The sequence below is a fragment of the Prunus persica genome, chromosome G6, assembly GCF_000346465.2.
Source record: "Prunus persica cultivar Lovell chromosome G6, Prunus_persica_NCBIv2, whole genome shotgun sequence".
Classification (NCBI taxonomy): domain Eukaryota; kingdom Viridiplantae; phylum Streptophyta; class Magnoliopsida; order Rosales; family Rosaceae; genus Prunus; species Prunus persica.
In genome coordinates, this window is record NC_034014.1 from 30,061,713 (window position 1) to 30,089,039 (window position 27,327).

The following is a 27,327-nucleotide window of genomic DNA, read 5'->3' on the forward strand; positions in this document are numbered from 1 at the left end:
ATAGTCCATCAAAATATCATCAATTTAAACAAGAGGTGATTTTAAATTGGAGAATGACCACACAGTGATCGGAGGGCCCCTTTGCCCTTAATGAATGGTGTCACTAAATAATAATATATGCATCACTACAGTCAGTTCCCACGGTGCTACATGTAAATATAGAGGCTCGATCCCATCCCATGATATATATGAACAATTAATGCAGCTGGCTCATTGAGGGTCATTCTAGTCTTTGCACATTACGCTCGCTTCTAAGGCAAGAAGGCTTTGAATGGAGAGGCCATGACATGACCGTTTTATTATAATGTCCTGCACCTAAGTCTCTGTTGATTTACCAATCTATCCTCTCTCTCTCAGTGATTTGAACTATTTGAACTTTGCAACTACTCATGAACTTTGACGGCTAAGGAAAGATATAACCTGAACTTGGCAAAACCCTATGGCTAAGCAATAGACTTTTCATTATTATTAAATTTTTTTTTCTTGGTCGAAACACTTGCTTTGTTTTTGTTTTTGGCTTCAGCTACCAACCCATACCCAACAGGTAAAACTATAAAGTGGAACAGCAAAAGGAGGCTCTGGTTTGTCACCCAAGTAAGGCTTGGTGTGGAACAAACAAACAAGGTGCAAAGTTGATCAGAGAAGATAAACCAATGCGCGCCCCTCTAAACTGTCAATATTAAACATACATACATACAATCAAACAAACATACATACATACATACATACATACATGTTCAAATTCTAATGTATATGCGGTTCTGGGAAGGTGGAGCCACGGAGGTTGGTATGGGGATTGAGTTTGTGGCCAGGAAATGACGTGACATTTCAACCTTAAACATTGGTAAATCATTTTCTTTTTTTACTAGGATAATCAAAGAAGTGAGATTCCAAAACATGTGAGATTCCAAAATCATTTTCTTTTTCTACTATTATACTTGGAATAGCTCTCCAAAACATGTGATAAGATGAAACATTATATGAAATATTTGATGTAGCTTTCAAAATTGGGAAAAGCCAACATGCGCTCTCGTTCTATACATGATCCTTTGATTATATATATGATATCCAATCAACAATTACATTCAACTTATAATACCCAGGTGAGAAAAATTGGGTATGGAGGCCTCTATGATTTGTATATCCGCAATTCTATTGATAAAAATGTGCCATAAAACCTTCTGCTGGCATCCCAAACATATGGATTTTCTATACCTCTACTTTTGATAAACGAGATATTCGCGGCTCGGCAAACAACCCAGTTTCAGCCACTTGCCAAGTCCTCACTGTCGCTATCATCACTGCATATTCCCAGAAGCAACAAGCAGTTGAAAATACCAGCAATTACAAATATTTAAAAAGAAAAACAAATTATCAAAACCACAATGCACATTTTGGAAAACCAGTGTATTTTCTTTTATATATATATATATATGTATATTATATGTCCATGTACCATATATACCTGTTTTCAGGGATCTTTGATATTCGTCTAGCATCCAAGCCGGTGATGAATTTTTGTGCAGCTTGAACATTTTCAGGACCTGGAAAATATGTAACAGAAACTGTAACAGCTACATTTTTTGCTTCGACAACTGAATCATTGGAAAATTTTCATTTGAACTATTGCAGTAAAACTGTAAGAGAGCTTGAAAAAAATACCCTTTGTCAATTGGAAAGCATGCAGAGCACATCTTTCTGCTGCAAGTCTCACAGGAGTGCTTCCATCTTTCAAGCATTCAGCAAGTGCAGGTCCAATAATATTCATATGAGCCAAAATAGCCGAGGAATTTTCCTGTAATGCAAACACCAAGCATAAAATCCTTAATGATTTGCATAGTTGAAGTCCATAATTTCAGCATGCAATTCCAAAAGCCCCAAGCACAAACCTTAGAACCTGCTTTTATAGCAGATAATGCCTTTCTTCTAACTTCACTAGAATCATCGTGCAAAGCTGACACTAAGGATGATATAATATCAGAATGAACTGAGCTATTAGATGGATCACTTCGGAACTTATGAATCAGAAGTCTCCCAAATGCCTTGGTTGAAGTTTCACGAAGAGGGAACTGTTTTTAGGAAGAGTGTCACTAGTTTGCAAAGCATAATTAAAATATATATAAAAATGCTTACTATCAGGAGTAAATACCTTCTCATCAGTCAAAGCACTTTTAAGCTGGTCCAGAATAGACGGAAACTCTGGAGACGTACAAATAACGGATGGGTTGTGCCTGAGCATAGATGAAATTGTGAGTATGGAGCCATGCCTAGCAGACCAGCTAAGAGACAACGGCAAATTTGAGAGTTCCTGAAGCAGCTCAGACAGTTGATCATCTTCTACGTACTGCAAATAATCAGAGAAAAGTCTGGTCAATAATAAAAGAAAACCACTAAGGAGCCAATAATATATTGGAAAGCCAAAGAACAATAAGAGTTTCATAGAATCAATTTAAATGAATGTGACAGATCTCATGATGATTTTGATGGTGCTGTTGATTGCAGTTTGCACGTAAGCAAATAGAAATTGGTTTCCATATATCCGATATGAAATAATTCTAGTGCATCTCGTCAGTATTCTATTACTTTCATATCTTCTTCGCAGAACACAATGGCCGATGAAAGATCATAAAAAGATTGGCAACGGACATATTCGACACTTACATGAAACCTTCTCAAATTATATCCCTTTGATATTGATCATTATTTAAGCTGTTTCTTACTTGCCACATTCGTCCATTATTTTTATTCAACAAAATCATGCACCCCACTCCTCTCAACTAATTACTATAGTATCCCGACAGATATATTATTGCATCAACCAACAAATATCAAACTTCCAAACGAAATCTCCATATTTCTTTTATTGTTACGTCCAATTTTACAGATATCTTCTCCAATCTTCATATGTGCTCTGCATACATACTTTAGTTGCCCAATCAATATCAACAGTACGAACATTGTCTACAACCATATATCAACAATACAGAATCTTGAACATCATGATTAAGTGACAGCTAAATACATCTAGAAACCTTAATTGCTCATTCACAAAATTAACAACAGATGGCAAGATATAGATATTGGAGAAGTTCCTATATTACCCATGACATACCTGGGATGTGATACCCAAAATGCTTGCAGCAGATATCCGAACCTGGTCATCATCATTACGAATCAAATCCTTAAGGTGCAAGTAGACACGAGTTCTAACAGCACTGCTCAAGCTCTTCCCAGCATGCTTCAGGACACCTTCTAAAGCAGACAAACTTGCCTCCCGAACCCCACTATCCGAAGCCTGAACAGTGAAATCAAGAACAATTGTAAAATCAAAATTTAAAATTTAAGTGCATCAAAGATCCTAACTAACAATCACCTGCAAACTGGATAGGAGGTCTCCAACTAAAGGGTCAACCCGGGTACTTAGAGCACTAAGCTTCCCAAGTGCAAGGGCAGCACTTGAACGAACAATTCTGCGCTTGAAAAGCATCTAATAAGCAGGATATATGAAGGAAACAAGCTGGACTACTTGTGCGCCACTAATGCTAATATAAGAAAATACACCAGAAGCAAATAAATGTAAATCTGATTCTTTCTGCCGACCTGAAAGCACTAATTCGTATAGGAACAGATACCTATGTGGACCATATTTGCAGCATGCACCATACCCCAATCATATTTTAAATCTATATATGTAAAGGTCTTAAAGGTGAAACATTCAAAATACCAAAAATGCCCTTAGTTAATGAAATTGTAAAAAAAAATTATTATACGAGGATAATATAGTAAATTAATATAATCTTTTAAATTGGATAAGTTTAAAAAATAGAAAACTAAAACACCCACATTTGCTTGAAAATAGGAAACTGTTTTTGTTTAAACCCCACGTCAGTTACCTCTTCCCTCAAATTACTTTCTTTTCATTTTTTACCCTTCATTTTTTTTTCTTATTTATGTTTATAGATATATATATATATATATATATACAGGGTGAATAATGTTTAAGTGGCAGTAGAAAAGGTGCCAAGAGGATAGTTATGATTATAGCACCATTTTAAAGGACATAATAATTCCAAATGTGAGGACCTGTGAGCCAAAAAGCATACATGGGAAAAACATTACTAGATGATTGTACTTTAAGCCAACCTTGTGTTATCCTGTAGACACTTTACAAATGTTGTTTGAAGCTGAGGAAGAAAAGGTTTCAACGCCATCCCACCCTTTCTTATCATGATTGCCAAAGTAGATAAAATAGCACTCTTCACCTGCCAAGGAAACCGATCACCTATTATCCGGATAAGAGGCCTGCAGTTGCAATCCAATAATAGCCAGTCAGATTTTGAAAAACAACGCACAAGCATGAGAAACTGGGGTCTTATGGAAAAGTAAGATATACAAAGTTCAGTTACAGTACAAAAGTGTCATAGAGTCATGAAAGTCGAACAATGATATAAGTACTGAAAAAATAGATAAAACATATTATAACAAACAAAAACTAAACAGTCATTTTATTTTGGACAGAAATTGAATCTGCAAAACTGTGAATTTTGTAATACAATAAAGAACATGAGTATTTTCAAGAGTTTGCCTCCCACAGACCATTTCATCTGGTATGACTCAAGTTTTTTCATACAGAGCAAAAATACAACGCGTTTCATCACTGAGGAGCACAATGATTAGACCCAAAAAAAAAGAAAAGCATTGTAAAGAAAAGCAGGTATTATTAAAGCCTCTACGTGACTTTCAGTCATAAGCAACAAAACCATTCCATTAGTGAAGACATCAATCAAATTCCAAGTGTCAAGTAAAAAACTCATTAGTGAAGACATCAATCAAATTCCAAGTGTCAAGTAAAAAACTAAGGGCAGTACTTTATACAGTGATATCGATGAGGTCAAAATTAGATATCTCAAATTTAGCGAACGTTCCTCTACCATACTTTAATCATACGTACCCTGTTATTGGGATGACAAATTCTTTCAGTGCCTGTTCACTAGTCACCTCAATCAGTTCACCAAGACCCAGTGCCGCTTGCTCTCTTAGTTCAGCAGATCCACTTATTAAGCCCTAAAGGTGCAGTACAGGTACAATTTAAAATCTAATGCCCAAAGAGCAAAGAGGACAAAGTAATGAACCATATCAACATCTAGAAATCTATCCTATCATAAAAGTAATAAAATAATATTCTTACCCTACAGGCAAGCATGTAAAGAAATCACATGCAACTAAAACTTCACATAACCAAGTATCTGGGTCAACCCAAAATTCCATAGAAATCCACAAGGAAGCACTTCCAGCAAGGATAAAAATAAATAAAGAGAAAACATTATTGATGCAGAATGCATATTATTAGTTTTCCTAATTCTACTTGGATTAGTTTTCCCATCTCTTATTAGTTAATTTGTTTTCCTAATTCTTAAAGATTCCTTCTTGTTAAAAGGATCTCTTATTAGTTAATTTGCTTTCCTATTTCTTAAAGTTTACTTTTCCTTTTCCTAGATTAAAAAGGGTTTTGCCTCTATAAATAGAGTTGTTTGTAATCTTTTAAGGCAGACTTGATTAATGATAAATTTCCTTACTTTAAACTCTCTGATTCCTTCCCTTTCCCTTCGTCTCTTCGATCTCTAATTCTTCTCCTCGATCCCTTATTCTTCTCTGTTCTATTGCTCAAGCGTTTACTCTAAACCTACGGGCTGTTCTACATCAATTGGTAATCAGAGCCTTCCCTCGCTTTCATTTGCGTTTGATCTCTCGCATGGCGCCCCAAACCGTTGCTAGCCTTGCAGAACAATTTCATGCGTTCCAAGACAAAGTTTCTGACGATATCACTAGCATGGAAACCCAACTCTCCAAACTCAGCGTTGACCTCAAAGACGAGTTGGTACAGGCTCCCACACATCGTGCGAAGACGGATCTGGCCATCACCAAACTCCAAGACTCCGTTCAGTTGCTTATCAATCACTTTCGGGCTGGACATGCTGAACCTTCTTCTACCTCCGCATTGCTCTCGAGTTCCTCTACGCCAACACCAAAAAGTGGCCTTCTGCCCAATCCACCAGTGGATCAAAAACTTAAGGCCGTGCCATACGGCATGCCTCATAGCTCCACTGGGCTCTCGCTTGATGATCCCAAGGCTCAATTGGAGCCCCCCTTATCTTTTGGGTCTCTGCCACCGCCCCATTATACCAAACACACAACGGGCCCTTCTACAGTTCCACATGATCAAGGCACTCATCCCCCTCACCAATTTGACAACGATGTCATCCGCCACATCAAGCTTACCGCTCCTACTTTTGATGGTCGTGGGGATCCTATGATGTTTCTTGACTGGGTTCAAGCCATGGAAGATTATTTCGCCTGGTACAACTTGACAGATGCTCATAAACTTCGCATTGGTAAGATGACGCTACAGGGAGCCGCTAGACAATATTGGAATTCGGTGGAGGAGCAACTATATCAATTTGGACAGCCGCCTGTGACTATGGGACGAGATGAAATTAAAGCTTCACGAACAATATCTTCCCACCTTTTATCGCCATTAATTGTATGATCAATTATGGACCCTTTCACAAGGAAGTTTGACTGTTACTGAATTCCACGCTCGTTTTATTGAACACAAGATACGTGCAGGGATTCGTGAAGAACCCGACATCACTATGTCTCGCTTTATCCATGGTCTTCGTGACGATATCAAGCGTGAAGTTCGTCGATTCCGTCCGCGTATCTTGGAAGATGCATATTGCCATGCACTGGAAGCTGAAACTTTTTTGGGCCCACAACATAGATATACTGGGTATTCCGGGCTTTCTTCCACTCCTACTCCAAATCGTAGTATTCCTAGCTCCACATATGGCGTTGCCGGTCCACCTGCTCCTACGGTACCCACAACAGAAAAAGGACCAGCCCCATACACGGCTGCTCACATCGAATGCTATCGTTGCCATGCTAAGGGCCACATCGCCTCCCGTTGTCCACACCGAACTTTAACCATTAACTCCCTCAATGAGGACTCTTGTGTGAACGTGTATTTGGAGCCCCTTGAACCTATTTATGATCCAGAACTTGATAATTGCTGTGAGGAGGCGTTTCACCAAGTGAGTGTCATGCGTTGTATTTATTCAGCATCTACACCTCCACCTCCTGATTCATGGAAACGCACAAGTATTTTTCAAACCTATGTCCCTTGTGGTACCAATAGATGCCAACTAGTTATTGATGGGGGAAGTACACTGAATGTTATCTCTAAAGCTGCCGTCGACCGCCTTCACCTTCAGGCAGAGTCCCATCCCCATCCTTTTCATGTTGGCTGGGTAGATAACACCAGGTTACTTGTTATTGAAAGATGTCTTGTTCCTCTTCAATTGGGTCCCTGTCATGAGCGACTTTATTGTGATATCCTACCCATGAGTGTCGCACATTTGCTACTAGGCCGACCATGGCTTTACGACCGCTGTGTGAGAAGTTGCGTAGAGAGAACACGTATACTTTTCAACATGAGGGAAAGAACATAACGCTAACACCTTCCAATCCTGCCGTCAAACCAACTAAGGATGTTCAACCAACTCTGTTACTTAGAGAGAAGGCTTTGGAGCATCGATTGAGTAGTTTATCATCTGTAGACTTTGCACACGACCTGCAAGACATTGGTGTGTCCTTTGCTCTATTGCTTAAAGCGGAATTTGATAGCAACCCCACACCACTTGCCGAACCCATAAATCAGTTCCTCCCTGAATTCTCTAAAATCATACCTAATGACTTACCAGATGAACTACCTCCAACGAGAGAGATTCGGCTTGCCATTGACCTTATTTCTGGTTTGCAAATTCCTAATCTTCCCTATTATCGTATGAATCCCTCTGCGCGAGCGGAATTGAATCAACTAATTCGGGTGTTGCTGGATAATTGCTTTATTCGTCATAGTTTAAACCCTTGTGTTTGTTCAAGTTCTCCTTACCCCCAAAAAGGATGGTTCCTGGCGAAGGTGTTTTGATAGCCGCACCGTAAATAATATTACAGGTTTCATTCCTCCTCTGATGCCTCGTAGTCCTTCTCCTAGTTCTGACCCTACATATCAGATTGAGGACGTCTCAGATCATGAAGTTGTGGCCTCGTCTCCTGGAGATTCTACCCGCTCTCTGGTTCATTGGGTTAGAAGGCCTGCTACTGCGAATACTTGGATTACAGAAGTTGAATTTCGGCAGTTGGATTCCACTCTTCTACACAATTATCAGGATTCTCTTCATGGTCTTGATTTGGCTGCATCCCGTCCTCCCATCATCCATACTTACAAACATCGTCGTCATCCTTAATCTTGGTTTACTCGCCGGTGTCGAGTTCTTTTTCAGTGGGGGAGAATGATGCAGAATGCATATTATTAGTTTTCCTAATTCTACTTGGATTAGTTTTCCCATCTCTTATTAGTTAATTTGTTTTCCTAATTCTTAAAGATTCCTTCTTGTTAAAAGGATCTCTTATTAGTTAATTTGCTTTCCTATTTCTTAAAGTTTACTTTTCCTTTTCCTAGATTAAAAAGGGTTTTGCCTCTATAAATAGAGTTGTTTGTAATCTTTTAAGGCAGACTTGATTAATGATAAATTTCTACTATAAACTCTCTGATTCCTTCCCTTTCCCTTCGTCTCTTCGATCTCTAATTCTTCTCCTCGATCCCTTATTCTTCTCTGTTCTATTGCTCAAGCGTTTACTCTAAACCTACGGGCTGTTCTACATCAATTATATTCAACCATTATTTTCTACTACAAGTTCAAATAGTAAAACTTTTGTCTGGGATAGATAAGAAACACCACTTTATTAGAATAATAGAGCACCATGGACGAGTAGTCCGTCGACTACTGAAACAACAAAGGACCAAAGCCCATGAATGAGTCAGTACCAAGATTTTTTTTTTTCTACAACTGAATCATAAGGTTAAGGAATGGGTGCATTTTAAAACCACAACTAGCTAGCTATAATGATGTAATATTGCATGTCAACTAAAAAAATTGAACATACAACAAGCCTAATTGATTTCCATTTAAGATCAAGGTAAAGAAGAGCTACCATACCTGTAGAAATATTGGAAGCAACGGTTGAAGTGCTTTTGGTAAACAAAATCCAGGTATAAGAATTGGTCCTCCCTGAAAGGTCACAAACATAACTATTAGGATTTAATGGACCATTCACTGGAAAACATTTAGAATAGACAACATATGGAACTTATTTTGAACTAAAGAATCTGCTATGATTCACAATCTAAACTATTTGCCCACCTTCTTCTTCCTGCGCTCCTTATCCCTGGAAGTAGATACAGCATCTCGTACTAATTTAATATATGAAGGAAGTACCTCCTTGGGAACAGAACTTACAACCCTTGACAAAGCTTCCCAAGAAATCTGTTGATTAGAAGATAACAGACCATGTTACATACTTGGAGTCAATAACAGAACATGAAATACTCGTAGCACATACCGCCACAGTAGCTGAATCTGAGTCACTGAGCAAGACAATCAAGGTAGATATCATGTTTGGAGCTTCATCAACCAAATATAATTTACTATTTTTGAAGAAATAGCCTATAAGATATGAAGAACTTCTTCTAATTGAGGCCTGAAACCATGAGTAAAATATCGAGTGAGAGAGCGAGGGAGGGAGGGAGGGAGATAAACAGGATGATACCTTGTTAGTGATTATTACCTGACTATCACTGACAGCTCTAACAAGTTCAGATATAAGAGATTCAACACCTTCCTCATCTATGACTAAGACCACAGTTTCAGCAGCCTCCCTGGCCAAAGTTTGAACTTCCTAAAATTTCCAAAGCAACAATATTTCAAATTCAGCCTGATTATATTTCAACAACATCCAGCCAGTCAGTGTCACATATTAAATAATAGTGTACAACCAGTAAGACGTGTTCGACCTACTAACCGAAACCGTAGGGGCAAAAATCAGAAAAAGTTATTTTCTTACATACGCCAGAAGATTGCAAATTGCAACAGCATACCTTTTCATCAGCACCCATTGCAGAAAGTAGAGCAGGAATAACAGTACCAAGATGAGAGTTCAGGCCAGGTCCAGCAACCTCAGCTACAGCTCCAAGAGCATGTGCATTAAACGCACTGGATATATAAACAATTTCAGTAAACAAGCAGCACCCAAGGGGAACTTTGTTATAAGACATTTAATACACAGTAATTTTGAGAATGAAATACATACGTAAGTGGAAGGTGGACCAGCTTGGGTAAGATGTGGGGCAAAACAGCAGTAATCCTCACACTGAAATAGAAAATACCGCAACTTAGTCCAACAAAAAAAGAAAAGCATACACAAAACAAGGTGTAAGAGAGAGGGAGTGAGAGACATTAAATTGAAGTGGGTATTTCACCTTAAGATTTGTTTAAGGCCGTCAAGAGCAGTATCAGAAGTTTGATCATCCTCCAATGCACGCAAAAGAGTGGGAACAATTTCATCGATTGCTTGCAGTCCAGCGCTCTACATTGTGACTTCATAATTAAAACATATATGACCATCTTAGAACCGAATATTCAAATTAAACAAAAACCTAGAAACAGAACCTTGTAGAGAGTGCTGAATGCTAAGCCAGCAGACTCACGAACCTCGGGCATGCTGTTGTTGACACATAAACAGTAAGGTAACATTTTGCCAAAAGGAAAAAGAACTCAAGACAAACACTTATAAAATCAGAAACATCATAAAAGAGAATAAAAACCTATCAGAAAGAGCAGTTCGAATTGTAGGGATGAGCTCATCCATGAAACTCAACAACTGATTTTTACCAGCACTTGCCATTACTTCACTCAAACCTATGCATACACCCTGTGAATCGTAAGAACATAGAAATGTGTTAGCTAGCATAGTTATCAAACAGGTTATATCTTTTAACAAGGTCATAATACGGCACTCAACTAATGTATTCAAACCGCAACAACATGTGCACTGGTTGAGCAACAACCCAAATGAGGCACTAGCTTTAAGCGTTTAGACAACACCACAAAAAGGCACCATTCCAAAACAAACCCCTTTTTAGCTACGAGACTAAATGATAGTAAGAGAATACTCAGTCAAGATGAGGTGGAGCCTTAACCTGACACATCACAGTTGCAACATCATAACAAGCAAAAGATAAACAGAGTGCTCACTTGTCTTCTGCTGGTGTCAGAGTCCTTCAGCCCTTGGGATAAAATTGGGATGATCAAAGGAAGCACTCTTTCACCAAGTTTCCTAACAAGCTCACCCAGTGATCGTCCAGCAACCTGCCGCCTTTCAGAGGACGATGATGCAAGAGAGGCAATCAGAGTATTCATTAAAACTGGCATTATTTCCTTTAGAGTCTTTGGAGTATTTGCCACAATAGTTTTCCATACATGCAACGCAGCCTGAAAAAAGGACGGTGAATTTTGATTACAAGTTAGATATGTCCCGAAAATAAAACGAAAGACTGAATTTGTGCCAAACAAAGTACTTCACTACCTGACGAACAGATAAGCTGACATCAGTTCGAACCATATATAATGCAGCAAGAACTTCATCACGCTTTTCCCTTCCCAGAACCTCAATGATAGCCCGCCCGTGTGCCTCAGTACTAGCACCTTCATCGTCACTGCCACCCTCAAGTAAAGCTTTTCCAGAAGTCCCAGCAACCTGGATTAATAAAGATTATCTCAGAAACCAAAGACTTAGAAACTCCAAGAGAAGGAAACAGGAAGAGGTTGAGATGAAATACCTTAAATAAGAGATCACCCAATAACTCCACAGAGCTTTGTCGAATCCGCCAACTATCGTTAAAGATACCATCCTCAACAGCAGGAAGGAGCAAAGGTAAAGACCTGAAAATAAAATAAAAACAGCAAAAATAAAATGGAACCCATCAGATGAAAACCATTATGACAACATTATATATGCTTGGTAAACATCGCAACTTACTAAAGGCTTCCCACTCATATATGAGTAGGGCAGCCCCAGAATGAACAATATAAATGATCACTCATAATCCAATAATTCCCAAAACGCCAAGATATTCCAAGTTGCAAACCATTTCAGAGAATTAATGAGAACAAATTGGTATTTCCTAACGAAAGTTGATTTTTGGTTGCCTTAAGGTTATTAAGACGCGGAGTAGCTTTAATTGATTGTCCAAGGACCACAGATTGAATCCCACCTTCACCAGGATTAGGGGTTTATGGCATGATCGAGGGCTACGATCCCAGTCTTAGAGCACATAAGTCCAATGGGCCTCCAACGGACCAAAATAAAATTGTTATGCAATAAATTCTCTAGACTAGAACCAAAATCCAAGACACAACAAATTCAACTAGAGAGTTTTCACACTGATTGAAAAGTGCTTACGTTGTCGCATAATGCTCAACCAGGACATGCCCTGCACCTAGTGCTGCCTCACGTACAGACTCATTTTCATCAGCAAGACCTGTAAGAGTATAAGCGCGCATTAAGTTTAAATGGGGCACCAAAGCACTGTAGTAAAATGATACCATATAATTTTACAGCCAACCAAACTCCAGAGAAGGATCTTTACTTACCATCTAAAATAGAAGGCAGCACCTGCTGTAAATAATTCTGGAATTGGACTCCCAATGACCTCGGTAGATACTACAAATCAATTCCCAAACAAAGGCAACTATTAACAGAGCCCCAAAAACAATACTTGCAGTGGTGGTTAACTTGATTTTAAAATACTGTCCTCACCTTAAATAATGTTAAATATCCGTCACGGACAGATGCTTTTTGGTGAGAACAGTTCCGGATAACATCAGGAAGTACATGCTCAAAGTACTCAGTCCCAAGTGCAGCTAATACCTGGATTAGCATCAATTGTCTCTTAGCAAACCAAGGCAATATTAAGAAAAATAAAGACATCCACAGATTCCATAACAGCAGTAGTCCGTGCAAAAAGGAAACACTTATACTGAAACACTAAGGGACTAAGTATAACAGGTACAAGGTAACACTAAATACATGTCTGCAAAAAGAAGCATCACTGTCAAATGCCGATCACATTGGCATTGTGGATAACATGTTTTCCATCCTATAAAGTACAAGAATACTCTTTCCTTGACCTATTTCTTTGATATCAATTTCAATAAGGATATTTCTGCTAAATACTTAAATCATGCCATCAGAAAAGTTATCACACTATAATTTCAATAAGGATATTTCCGCTAAATACTTATAAAGTAAAAGGGGTAGAAAATAATTACATCATGCCATCAGAAAAGCATCCTGTGGATAAAATATTTGATCGAAGAAGGTTATCACATTATAATTCATCATATATCAATTCAATCACCTTTAAAAAAGGCAAATAATTCTACACATCAACTATCACAGCATAATTTATTGAAATATTATCATTACTATTATCCATGAAAGAGCGATAAAAAAAAACTTACTGGGAATTAAGCAATGCAAAAGAGCCAACTTATTTTCCAAGTACAAAAAGGTACAATCAAATGGTAGCACATTTCTGATCTAAATATTGTCGGTTGACATTGTCCCCTTCTTTTCGTGCATGCAATTACATTTTCTTTCAAAATTAACAAATAAATTTAATCTACAATAGAAGCTTAACCATACTAAGATAAAATAGATCCATAATTTTTTATTTTATACAGTAATACTGACCTCACTCAACCCTTGAGCAGCTCCAGAGCGCTCAACATTACTATTATCAGATTTAAGTGTATCAAACAGCCATGGAACAAGATCTGGGAAATGATCTTCGCCCATTCCCCGTATAAGGGATCCAAGGGCCCTTGCTGCAACTGACCGAACTTCAGGAATTGGATCCACAAGAACCTAGTTTTTGGGGCACAAATAATTAGAAAATAGTTAAATAAAAGAGTCAAATTACCACTCTTACAAAAGGGTACCTTTTTCACTTCAGGAAGAAGCAACCCAATATATGGAATCATATCCTTAGGTTCCGTAACTAATGAACACATATTGCCAACAATTTGTGCTGCTTTCTTTTTAGTCTCTGCACTCCTTTCCCGCAGCCCTCTATGAACTATCGGCACCAACAGTGCCAGTGAAGGAGCATCAATTGTATTAATAAAAGTTGTCTGCAAATAATTCATGAGCATTCAAATCAATAAAAGAGGGAAACAAACTTATTAGAAAGTAGTAGAGTTCAGTTTGCAAATCCTTACTTGTAAGAGAATATCAAGAGAGTACTTCGTATAGTCATTTGGATCTGTCAGACCCAGTAAAAGAGTTGGGACCAAGGAAGCTATTTCCGGATTCTTTATTACACTCCCAACCTAAGAGTGAGTACCACCAAAAAAGAAAAAGAAAAATTAACAATGACTATAAGAGAAACATAGGTAACTTCATTGCACAATCTAAAAACCTGTTGAAGGGCTGTTTGTCCTGCTGACTGAACTTTAGGATGTGTATCTGTTAAAACCTGAAAGAACAAGAAAAGGTAAAGAATAAAGCACAAAACTATGCACATTCTATAAGTGCCACAGATACTCATGTCCATATAAAGACAAACCTCGGTCAGTTTTGGCACAATCTTAGGGAGACACTGAGACAGCTGTTGAGGAGCACAATAGGCCATAGCCCCAAGCAGTTGGACACTACTTTGCTTTGTTCGCCAAGCTTTATCTTCAAGACCCTATCAAAATAATATAATTCATCACTTAATAACTGGCCATGATTAAGGAAATGCAGCAGAGGACATTATATAGAAATTAAATTATATTGATAGAAATTAAATTGTACAAGAAAACAGAGGACAAGATGTTCACTGACTTCACATCCTACTGACAACATCTAATAACAAGGTCAGCAGCAAAATACACCAGTAAACATCATTACACAGCCACTCTAGGTAACAGCAGCACAATAGCTCTGGACACTCATACATATAGAATACAAAGAGGGCTAAACAAAAATACATGACCACCAAGGAAAGATATGCGCATTAAGACAGGAAAAGTTTGATGCCTACGTGATGTGCTTTAAGATAAGTAAGACAATAACACTTTAGTAGTTGCATAATTCCCACGCATCAAAAGACAATAACACTTTAGTACTTGCATAATTCCCACGCATCAAAAGACAATAACGCTTTAGTACTTGCATAATTCCCACGCACAAATTTGATGCAGAAAAAATTTCTGACAAAAAGGGAGCAGCTACCTCCAACATACTTCAGAAATTAAAATTACAAAAACTTGACAATTAAGCCCTTTTCTTTTCAAACAAGTTCAAAGAAATAGATAAATAAGTAAGATATAAAATACAAGTACCACTCAGCTGAGAGACAATGAGCGCCACTTTCATGACATCTGTTGGATTGATCCAGCGGCACAGACAATGAATCTTAGTAACCCATTTTACAACCGTATTCCTTACTAACCTGGAAAGATGAACAGCCTCCGTTCTACCATCTTCTACGGTGGAACAGTACAAACATCTCTCTGCTCCATCTTCATTTCTCTGTCTTACTGTCCCTTTACGTCTCGCTCTTTCCACACACATTCGTCCTTCACATGTTTGATTCTCAAAGGACAAATCTGTGTGGAAAGAGAGAGGTAGAAAGACAGCAAGAGAGGAATGAAGATAGAGGAGAGAAATGTTTGTATTGTTCCACTGTAGGAGATGGTAGAACGGAGGCTGTTGAGGTTTCCTAGTAAGGAATACGGGCTGTAAACTGGGTTAATAAGACTCCAAAAGTCTCTGCTGCTGGATTAATCCAATGGATGTCATGAAAGTGGTGCTCACTGTCCCTTAATTTTTGTCCCTCAGGTGAGGGGGATTGATATAAAATACCTTTAAAAGAGATGGGAGGACCAGTTTAACTCCTTGAGCACTAAGTTGGGACATCATTGCACGAGCTGCACACTCAGCACCTTCACGAACTGCAACAACTTGATCAGAGAACGAAACCAACAGTAGTGGCAACATTTGAATTACATACCTGCATCAAAAAGATGATTGGGGAGAGAGAGAGAGAGACAGAGAGAGACAGAGAGAGAGTTCAGAAGAATAATAAAGCCCATATGGACAATCACTTCTTTGTACATAACTGTTCACTTACGGTTCAAATAGTCGTCCAAGTGATTCGCAGAGACACTCAAATCCAAGCAAAGCTCCTTCACGACATTTTGCAGAACTCCTGTGATTCAAACGATATACAAAGAAGAAAGGCTTGACTAGTATTTACACAAAGGAAAATATATATATATTTTTTTTATAAAGAAAACAACAATAAAATGCAGAAGAAACAGAAAGTGTAGAGGGATTGAGCCTTATCACTTGCAGTCTAATACCTCGCAATCTTTACTCTTGAAATTTGAAGTTATTCCATTCAGACCAAACCACCAACACAGAATATGTAACATTCATTCAATGACTAATTAGTGTACCTGACCTATATTTCTTCTTTTTTTATATAACGATATTAAATTCGCTTGTATTTCTTGGAATACTATGTTTAGCAATAACACTATCTAAATATCACAAAACATGAGTTTCTACAACATATACATAAATACCAGTCAACTTCTTAAACCAGGGTTAGAAACCAACCTATCTACAAGACCTTCTTGTAGTAGAGTTACAATCCCATACTTCTTCAAGCAAGAAATACCGAATCCCTTGACCACCCCAGCAAGCCCAAAAGCAGCTCCTCGACGTTCCCCATATTTGTCACTCTTCATCAGTTTATCCAAAAGCCTTGAGACAAGAGCTGGTCCATCATCCTTGTACAGGAAAAAGAATAAAATTAGCTTTCATCTTAACGTCAATACGGTATCTATCAACATAAACAATGTCATAAATCAATTTCTGGATGGGAAAACAAACTTGATTTAACAGGATAACTACTCTCATTTAAAGGTAAATCCGGTTTTACTTAACAGGGTCCCTTTTTTCAATAGTATTTTCATGGACTGCTTGACAACACAAAAATGCATGGGCAAGAAATGCAGTTCCATGGGCATTTAGTCTAATAACAATATACTTATCTATATAGTTGTCTGTGTATTCAAATGTGTCCAAGGCTTGCATAAACAATTACTGAAATAAAAGCAAACAAGGGAAAGTGTTAAGACTTTAATTCATACTTGCTTTGATTGCATTAATGGAGATAGGCATGCGGAAACCGCCCGTTGAACAGCTTCTGATGGAGTGTTTAACACATCCAACAACTTCTCTACAACAGTATGAACTTTTGGATCATCCTGTTCCAGAGTACAGATATAAGCTAAACTAAATTCCAGAGGGGAAAAGAAAGAAAGAAAGAAACAGTAAATACAGCACCTTTGCCAAGTGTTTTGCCAATGCTCCGGTGAAAATAACAACTCCCTCACGAACCAAATCATATTTCTCTTCATCCGATGCCTAAGAAAATTCACAAGTTATGACAGATGTATTATGAAGTTCCTACAATAGCTTGGCATGGAAACAACAGTTCCAGCATTTACCACCAAAACAGACACGAAACGAAATCAAAGCTCCAAAAGTTCTGCCAACACCATCTCTATTTAGAAAAGGAGAATAACCTTTTTGTTTAAGTAGTTCTCAAAGATGGGAAATAGCAAAGAAACGTTATCCCTGCCATGCTTATCAATAATCATAATACCAGCAGTAATCATTCTTCCCCTAACATCAGCATTAGGATCTGCCTGCATATTGAGCAGCATTCACAAAGTGGTTAAAATCAACTACAACTCCTTTTCTAACAAGGATGAAACTGAAGAAAAGAATCTCTCTTTCCAATTGAATGCATAGCTCATGCTTCGGAAAGAACAATGTAAACTTTACCAGTGCTCTAGAAATCAGAAATGTCATAACAACAGGAAGGTCTTTCGTTCTGAGTACATCAGCAGAAGAATGTAATGCCAAGGCTACACCTTGTCGGCCCAGCCAACCAGCATCAACATTGTCCTCAGTCAAACCAGCATCACGAATATACACAGAAAATAAAGTAGAAAGAGATTCCTGAATAATAATAACAATACGCTTTTGAGATGGGTACAACAAAAATGCAAGTCAATGTAAGTTGACGGTTCAAAATCAGACAAACCTGTATAGTATCTGGACATTCATCCAAAGCAGCAGCTAATGCCTCCGCAGCAGCAAAACGAACATTATAATTGATATGGGAAAGTGCTTTGAAAAGGCCTGAATAGTCAGTCCCAAAGTCATACCCATAGCGATCCCATAAATCCTCTGCTGCTTCTGCAACTGACTGAATCAAAAGCACAAAGAAAACAAAGTAAATGAGGCCAAGGAGGATGGAGAAAATTTTGTAACTGTAAACTAAACTACAGCTAAATCTCCAAAATTCACGCAACAAAGGCATTTCAAAGGTCAAAATTAAGGTCCCATTCCAAGGCTATATCATTTAGCCACGCACTTGCACACAAAACTTCAGCCATCAGATGGGACCCTATCCATCAGTCAAAGAAATAATTGGTGCACCAAACCTTTTCAGGGTCATGTAAAGCAACCCAAATGCTTGTAGCAACCTCAACGTTCTGAGGAAGAGAATGACTGGCAACAGCAGGAATACATTTGACAGCACTTAGGCAGGCCATTCTAACATGAACATCTTTCGCATAAACCCCATATAGAGCCTGAAGAAAGACATATTCATGAAGGATGAGTACTATGAAAGCACATCAATGAAACAATTGAACTAGAAATAGAAATAGCATACTGGTGCCACTTCATCTGGTCGCAGACCCAAACACAACTCATTCAACGCAGGTCCAACAGACGCTTGATAAGCAGGAACAACACCAAGAACATGATAAAGAACCTGAGAAAAGATAAAGTAAATAAATGAAAGGCAACAAATAGCAATAAATTAAAATTTGTGGAAAATTCATGTGAATTTGTGCCCAAGGAAAATCCATAACTGAAATCATTTGAAGCCTCGGAAGGGGTAATAGGGGGTCCATGTGCAAATAAAGAATCCGAAGCACATCATCGTGAAGTCCAGTCTTCTTAGAGCATAACAGAATTCGCTCCATTATCTGATAACATAACCATATAAAAGAAAAGATTAGTCTAAGAGAAGCACCATTCAGCTGAATCCGTAATATGGGAAAGCAGGAGAACTTACAGGGAAGACGAAGGTAAAAGAATCTACAGGAAGCGGTCCAGATTTACAAGATACAGAAAGGCCATTAATTATTCGCTCAAATAGACTCAAATACGGTTTTTCATTGGCTTCCGCTTCACCAACTGATGGAATCATATCACCCACAAGACGAACTTCTTCAGTCACAACTAAGCGCAAAGCTGTAGCAATGTCAAGGGCCCAATTACAGAGAGGTGGAGCAGTGCATCTAGCAAGTTTCACCACAGTTTCAAATGCCACATCACTGACTATTGGTGACCTTAGCAATGGATCAACATAGTTAACCTGATATTAGATGAAAGGTTAACAATTAAGCCATTATTACATCAGATCTTACACATTATCAGAAAATTTGGTCTGAACAAAGTTCATAACAAAAAGCCAATGAAATAAAGGGATAGAGGCAGTGAATTAATAGCAGCAAAGCAGAAAGTCAATCATCAAAAATAACATTATTAAATTCTTTTGTTCGGTGAACATCAAGGAAGCGCCCGAGATCATATACCACAGAGATGGCAGCAAATCAGCAAGCCCAATTCTATACTATGGAAGATGGTAACTGAAGTACTTCCCCCTAAGACTGACTATAACTAAAATACTTTCATTTTGGTAGAAAATTTATCCCCTTCTGTATCACATGCAGAAATTATATGCGATACAAGTAACAACACTCAAAGCAAACTTGCTTTTGAATGTCACTGAAAAAGAAGTTTTAAAGTGATGCACATCTAATTAATTTGGGAACATTTAACAGCAAACATCGTCAAAGAAACCTGATAGGAAGAAAAATTATGGTAAAAAGTCTTCATTCTGGATAGTAAACGTAAATTTAAATATTCTGAAAAAAGCAAAATCAAAATCCATCTAAAAAAAATGGAAGGAAGAGATAACAAGCTGGAGAAAGACAACAATCCAAAAATAGCAAAAACATATTCAGAACATATATCGTAGAACATACCAGGGAAGGAAGCTGACTGTGAGCGAAAATAGGATTAGCAATGGCCATTTCCCCAAGTGCTTTAAGTATGGAAGATAGATTTTTCTGTATTTCTTGGACCTTCTCACGTATGGATGACTCCTCCCTAAGTTGTAACTCACGTGCCTCCTCTTTTGCAGTCCTTCCTTTATCTAGCCAATCAAAATTATTGTAATGCTACTAATAAATTCATAAAGTTAAAAACAAAAATAAATTTCTGGAAAAACAGATGCAACAATTACGCACCAGGTTTCTTTGCAGACTTTCCAGTTTCCCTTTTACCTGTAGAACCGTTGGCTGGCTCTACTTTTGCAGAATGATTAGAACCACCATGGTCCTGGGAACAAAAACAAATGCAACAGCCAAAATAATTGAAGAATAAGCTTCTAAAACAATTGGTCCAAAATGAATAAAAGAGAAGCTGATTGGTACCGTGGCATCCTCATACATCCGAAAACGGCCCTTCGCTTGTTTCATGTTCTTAGCAGCAACAGTCTCTGCAATGTAGACACCTTGCTCACTGGAAAGCAAGCCTTCAGGAGTATGAAAAATCTGAAACAACATAAGTGGAAATTTTTTTGAAACAAGTTACAGAACAAAAGAAAAACATTTAGTAAACTAATATATCCTAAACAATTTACAAAACGTAAACGGAGCACAGTTATCAGGAAAATTTAAATCTCCATAGATCCTAAACAAATTACAAAACTAATATATCCTAAACCCCGAAGAACTTACCTGAACATCATTTTCTGAAAGTGTATCATGTGAATAACGGTACGGAAGACTTTTCAAGTGCTGCCACAGAGAATGAGTTCCAGTAAGCATTCATTAATGTGATCTCAGAGGCCTAAATAAATAAACATCCATTGAAACTGAGATATACATAAGCAAATGACCTTTTCAAACTCTGCATAGGTTTCTCCAGGTGCTATGGACATCAAAGTGGATAAGGAGGAAATTGCTGCTTGCTGTTCAAATGAATTAGAGCTGGACAACCACATTGGTCCAAGTAGGGTCTGCACATGATAACCACTAAGGATTTAGTCACAAAATTCAATGCAAAAACACTACTTCAAGATGCCTTGAATTAATAGAATACCTATCTAAACTTACTCAGTTACCTAGACAAAACTAATCTATATTGAAGAAAAGTCTAACACAGGAAATTCTACAAATCAGACTTCACCAAATTGAGGGATGATAGTCTTATTTAAGCAAACACAACCGCAACTAACCTATTCCTAGCTTGTATAGGTGCAGTATGTGACTTTTGGGGTTGATTAGCTTGGTCCGAAAGGAAGAATCCGACCTTTGGGAGTAAAGGAAGGCAGGCAATGGACTACTTGCTGGACCTAAATATCTCTCTGTAAGACAATTTTACAGGCTTTATTTCCATCAGGACCATGTCAAAATCCCAAACTAGTTCCTCTTAACTGACAATTGCAATTTAAAAAACATTTTGGGTTCAGATATAAACATATGGGTTTCAATTTAACAAAAAAAGATATGGTTCCTAAGACTGTTATAATGGTTGGCAACCTCGCATCAATCCTTTTAAAGATAAAAATACTTCTTTAGCAGTCTACTGATCTCTCTACGCCTCTATACGGATGGTATTACCATGTACCAACAAAACACATAATATTTTAGCAAAAAGTTTAAGTTCATGCATCTGTAGCTTATATTTATAAAGCATATAAGCTTGACTGCAGTTTGTACGGTGTTTTTATCAAGCATATCAAGAAGTAGATCACCAAACACTAAAGCCGAACTTCATTTTCACCTTCCCTAGGTACCTTTTTCACATTGTATCAGACCATCAATTACAGATTCTGAGGCAGGATGTATTCAAGCAGCAAATTGATCTTATTTTATGATTCGTAACGAAAGATGATTAAACCCATCCATGAAAATGAACAAAAAAACTCCAGAAGAACTAGTTGGTTTACCTTGCACAAATTCTCCACATCAGCCAAAATGTTGCTGATGACGTCAAAACCGCATGTATGCAAACATTTTTGCACCCTCTGTAAACAAAAGGAACCAATCCAATAAGATAAAAATGCTATTGTGATTTGATTGTGCCACAACAGCTTAAAATTAGCACATAGGAAGGCACACAACTCTATATGAACAGACATCTTTCACCTGTAAAAGATGGAGAGCAAGCATAATTGTCATGACTTGTCATCCAAAAAAAAAGGCAAGACCCTTAGGAAGCTTACCCAACTCCTCACTTAACTTATACGGACGCAGTTACCATATGTGTGTAAAAGATAATGAGGCTGGCATGGAAGAAAAAGATTTACCCTCCAAACTGCATCTCTCTTTGCAGTTCCAACAATGTATGGATGATGTGCACAGAATAAAACTCGCATTGATGCCCTTGGAGCTGCAGGTAGAGCTGCTGATGATATCACAACTAAAGCCTTTACTGAAACCTCAACCGATGGAAGGAATGGAACTTGAGTGTCCAATGAATTATCTGTTTCACTATATAAATAAAAAATTAAATCCCAGCCACCTGATCAGAGAGGATGTGAGAAACTATATGCAGACATGGGTGTGTACTTTATATGTACAAACCAATAAACTTAAACCACCACAAGCATTTATATTTCATAATGTTATTAGTTAGATGCATATACAACTGAAAGGGGCAACCATCAACATTACCTAAAACTAAAGAAACTTAAGAAAAACAAATTGACCCTCCCCTTCAAATGCAGGTGCATGTGTCTTTTTACTTAAAAGAATGCTCAATGTCCAAGAACCTCAATGGGGAGAAATTATAAGGGAAAGTGGTGCCTAGAAAAAATGAGATGTACCTTGAATTTGAAATACGAAGTTTCTCTGCAACTACAGACATGAAATTCGTGAATTCAACTAAAAGATATTCAGTTAATTGTGGAGCAGCAGGAACTATCCTTCTGGTAGCGTCATAAGTCATTCTTCGAACTTCCCAACACGGGTGGCATATGAAAAAGATAATCAACTGCAACATACTGATAACTAGTTACTAACAAAACAAAATTCTTTCCTGATAAAACAAAGTAGCACTTCTTGAATTTTTACCTGTGACAGTAATCTGAGTGAAAAGGAGTCCAGTACCCTGAAAGTTTAACAGAAAAAGTGTCAAATAAAGACCATAACAAATTCTCAACATAGGAAATTATTGATAGTCATATTTTGCAATGTGAATTAATAATAACCTCTGCAGATGTTCCACCAGCATCACTTCAAGAAGATCAACACATGCCATGCAATCTTCAGTCAACATTTTTGAAGCCTGTAGTGCAATACATATCTTTTGTCAGGGAATTCATAGATAAAAGTTTTTATTTAAAAATTATATACATATATATATTTTCTAAAAACCAGCGAGCCCTTGAATAACTACCATGGATATTGGTACAAGTGAAGGCTCATTTTGAGATATCAAAGACCAGATCTTGTCCTTCACAACAGTCTCCTCTGGGAGTAAACAGAAAGAAATAAGGGAAAAGGGATGAAAGAGGCATTATGTTGAAATAAACAACAAATAAATTTTATATTAGTAGTAAAAACACTATATGATAAATAAAATGTCAAAATAATAGCCATACCTGCTTTGATGTCAACAGCTGCAATCTTCACAACCAATAGCAAGGCATATATACCATCCAAACGCTGAGCTGCTTTCGTAAAACCAGTTTTGACAAGTTGGATGAGAGGTTCCAGTAATGACGATATCTGAAGTGAAAAAAATTCAAATTATCACCAAAGAGATGAAAGAAGTAGCCTGGTCAAGAACAAGTGAACCAAACCACAGCCAAATAAAATTTAATCAACCAGCTAACCCGGAAAACAGCATCTGTATTTTTGCATATGGCTCGTAGACAACGAAGATGCCCTCTTCTTAGAGCTTCCTTCTCCTTAAGACCAGATGAGAAAAACAAAACTACATCTGATTGAATGGCATCAGCAGATCTTGCTGCCCACAAACCCAGAGCGGACAAAATTGCAAGCTTCACCTCCTCATTTCCTGGAAATTAGAACATCAGATAGAAATATAAATAAACAAGGAAGAAACATTTTTAAAAAATTGAAATACTCCATCACAAAGCTAAGCAAAAATTTAAATCCGCAATAATAAAATGAACAGATTTGAGTACTCATACAAAAATAGGAGAAAGTGTTCAATAAAATAATGTAAAAGGACAAATATATAAGACCACAAGTTCACATGTTACCCTCATCCTTGTAACACGATAAAAGGAAACTGCACAAGGTTTGTGACAGGCTGTTGAGATGTTTCCCATCTGGAGCATTACACATTTCTTGCAGTGCATTGATCATGCCAATTCTCTGGTAAGGAAATGTAAGTCTTCCCTCTGACCCTGTTCAAATTGAAACCTTGAGTTTAAAACTACCAAAACCAGACTTTAAAAACAACCTTGACTAAAGACTCTGAAAATGCATCATCCTGCAGGCTGCAGAAAACCAGAATGAAGAATATTGGGAACCACTTAAAAGGGGGGACTGGGCTTCCCTTATTTGGATTTTAAAATAAATTGAATGAGAGAGAGAGAGAGGAACGAGGAAAGGGAAAGAAACTTTTAGTAAATTTAATAAAATTCATTCCTTACCCATACACCTACAGAAGAAAAAGAAGAAACTAATAGGGATACAATGATAAAATCATTAAAACAGGATTTTGTTCCCTTCCTTTCTCATTCCATTCGCTCTTCATTACTAATTTCCTTTCCATTCCATTCTTTTCAAAACTCCCAAAATAATAAAATAATCAAGAACAAACCTCCAATTACAGATTTGACAGCATTGAACATTGCTTCTAAAGCATCTGGATTACTAGACTTTTGGCTCAAACATCGTATAATTGCCAGCGCCCCAACCCTTCTGCCTTCATCTGCATGCCGAGCCTGTGGCAATGCCACTGAAAGAATTTCGATCGCATACTTACTTAAATCAAGGTTGACTGAATTCAAGAGAATCCCAACAGATTCCAGTACAATCTCAGGGTTACGTTTCAGCATTTTAACAGCAGATGGAAGCACAATGTTTTGGAAATCTTCATGTAACATATGTCTAAAAAGTGGATGAAAAGCTTCACTAAGACCCTTTGCTGGCTTTTCCCTTGCATTTAAAATTGCCTTAAGATATATATCCAGAAACATTGGCTGTGAAAAGCAAAGGATCAGTTAAAAATTTCGGCACATAAAACTACATGAAATCAATTTGAAAAAAAAAATTAACAGAATAAATATTCCCTTTCATACATGATCATGAAAAAAATAATCTCTCACCTTGCATTGCTCAAACAAAGAAGATAATTTGCTTGAGGTACTTGAGAACTCCATCAACAACCATATTAACTCAGGACTATCTTTGTATGGGATACGTGCATCTTTAAGTTCCTCTATATACATTTTGTAAATGTCCGGTGACTAGAAAGGAAACAAGAAATATGAAATGCTATCAGAAAATAAGAATGTAAAGTAAAGGTATGTGAATGATACTCATTAGAGAAGGTTCAACGGGTTAAACCTGAGAAAATAAGTGACAAAATGTCTTCTTGCAAGCCCTTCGCTCACGGAAAGATCTTTGCATAACAATATGAATTAATGATGCCTGCACTGTGGCAACTTTACACAATGCATTCTTCGAGACTGTAGCAAAATTACTCTTACTGAAAAGGAGACACGACCACTGGAGAAGTCTGTAGCAGCCAACATGTGATTGCACCCTCACTTGTCTTTCCATGACCTGAACAAGGGCTGCTGCAAAACTTTTCATGAAAGCAACCTCTTGTAAACCTTTTGTAATGATGTCATCAACAGCTTTCCTTGACCCACGATCATCATAAATGTACAATGTTTTAAATATTATATCTACCAACAGCAATGCAGGCTCTGTACCCATTTCTGCAGAATTCAAAATGACAAGTAATTTAAGAACAAGAGCATGTGCAGATGATCAGCCCATATCAAAACTGAAAAATATTATGTAATAAACTCAGTAAGCTCAATCTAATCATGGTATCAAATTATCTAAGGCCCAGTAGTTTTAAATGTTAAGAGCATAAATATTCACACAAAAAGCAAACGAAACTTTGTGTTTCTCAAAGATATAATTGACATAAAAAGTATTAGTTCCATATAGCATTTCCGGAAGCAAGAGTAATACGTAATCCTTCCTCTTCATTATTTATCACAAAATAATCAGATAATTCATGATTCCGTCCTTATTGCTCTAGAAAATTCATCAGCTCTGTTTGTTTGACACATCTGTTTCTTAGAAAATTATAAAGCAAAGAGACATATGCAGCGAAACTGTAAATTTCATTAAGAAACAATTTATAGAACCAGAAAGGTAAAATCAATGAACTTGCTCTTTGTACTAATAATTAAAGAATATTACATCACCTTTAACAGTTCAGCAAAAAAAAATTTGCTTCAAATTCCAACTCACTAAATTCAATATGTAATATGTTCATGTTATCTTTTTGCATTATGTGCGCACACAATACATTCACATTTCTTGAAACTTAGGTATGCATGCTGGCACGTACGAATGTAGATAAACAGAAAATTCAATTTGGTAATTTATTCAGAAATGAAAATGGAATTAAAGTAAAATTGGAACCGAGAACTAAGCTCACGCTAACCTGAGTTGTTGAGAATGGACGAAATTTCGTCTCGGAAGATGCGAACCCGTTTCCTGGTCGATGGGGTGGAGACTGACCCGGCGATGGTGATGAGAGACTCTGTTGGAGTCGCCATTGGAAACGGACGGGTAGATCCTAATGAAGGATCCGGTTGTGAATGAAGAAAGTTTACTTCAGTTGGTTAGGGTTTTAGGAGCCGGTGAGAGTGAAAGTCTGCTTCAGTTGCTTATATTTTCTCGCTGCTTGTCAGAGTTGAGGCTTGGAGGGAGTAGCATGAGGTCGAAGATAATGGGCTTTGGGCTCTTTGGGCTTTTGAAGAAAATAACGGCCATTGGTGAAAGCAAAAGAGAAAAGTACCCCAAAAAAACAAAAGATATTTAGTAATATACCCATTCTTAGCACTCACTAATATTATAAATAAACTCTATATCATTGAAGTTCTATAAACAAACTAAAAAAATAACAGGCCTTATTGAATTTAATATTGATTATTAAATTACTTTGATGGCCTATTAAGTGTTTTGGGTATTTTTATGAGATTTTGATGTTTTA

General features: G+C 37.4%; 1 protein-coding gene across 2 annotated transcripts; it reads right to left on the reverse strand.

The window, feature by feature from the left end:
* On the reverse strand, window positions 901-27,093 carry LOC18774590 (protein ILITYHIA). 2 transcript variants are annotated; one of them, XM_020567237.1, is made up of 59 exons: window positions 26,776-27,093; window positions 25,656-26,032; window positions 25,415-25,555; window positions 24,907-25,288; window positions 24,341-24,487; window positions 23,948-24,132; window positions 23,714-23,840; window positions 23,509-23,582; window positions 23,321-23,397; window positions 23,184-23,220; window positions 22,937-23,103; window positions 22,418-22,601; window positions 22,058-22,135; window positions 21,005-21,124; window positions 20,844-20,903; window positions 20,538-20,657; window positions 20,352-20,442; window positions 20,088-20,257; window positions 19,112-19,414; window positions 18,906-19,022; window positions 18,704-18,805; window positions 18,471-18,620; window positions 18,068-18,232; window positions 17,806-17,982; window positions 17,544-17,666; window positions 17,302-17,382; window positions 17,106-17,222; window positions 16,570-16,742; window positions 16,079-16,156; window positions 15,811-15,958; window positions 14,528-14,650; window positions 14,381-14,437; window positions 14,181-14,291; window positions 13,902-14,093; window positions 13,654-13,827; window positions 12,718-12,828; window positions 12,552-12,621; window positions 12,361-12,439; window positions 11,738-11,840; window positions 11,485-11,655; window positions 11,154-11,390; window positions 10,724-10,830; window positions 10,569-10,620; window positions 10,379-10,485; window positions 10,210-10,269; window positions 9,998-10,112; window positions 9,688-9,798; window positions 9,463-9,600; window positions 9,264-9,386; window positions 9,060-9,131; window positions 4,952-5,064; window positions 4,144-4,302; window positions 3,374-3,470; window positions 3,113-3,295; window positions 2,150-2,344; window positions 1,890-2,069; window positions 1,663-1,795; window positions 1,466-1,544; window positions 901-1,301 (listed from the first exon to the last, which is right to left on the reverse strand). In XM_020567237.1, exons 1-59 carry the CDS (start codon window positions 26,888-26,890, stop codon window positions 1,265-1,267), a joined length of 7,875 nt encoding a protein of 2,624 aa, XP_020422826.1. In that variant the 5' UTR covers window positions 26,891-27,093; the 3' UTR covers window positions 901-1,264. The 2 variants fall into 2 exon arrangements, with proteins under 2 accessions (XP_020422826.1, XP_020422827.1); XM_020567238.1 differs by having other exon boundaries at window positions 20,088-20,251; window positions 26,776-27,065.

Excerpts from the sequence above, each read along its gene's own strand:
- LOC18774590 (XM_020567237.1), bottom strand. The coding sequence starts at position 26,890 with ATGGCGACTCCAACAGAGTCTCTCATCACCATCGCCGGGTCAGTCTCC. Across the intron at positions 20,904-21,004 it reads CCTATGCAGAGTTTGAAAAG|CACTTGAAAAGTCTTCCGTA; the intron begins GTCATTTGCTTA and ends TCTCTGTGGCAG. Across the intron at positions 11,841-12,360 it reads GTTGAGCATTATGCGACAAC|GTCTTTACCTTTGCTCCTTC; the intron begins GTAAGCACTTTT and ends TTTTATTTTCAG.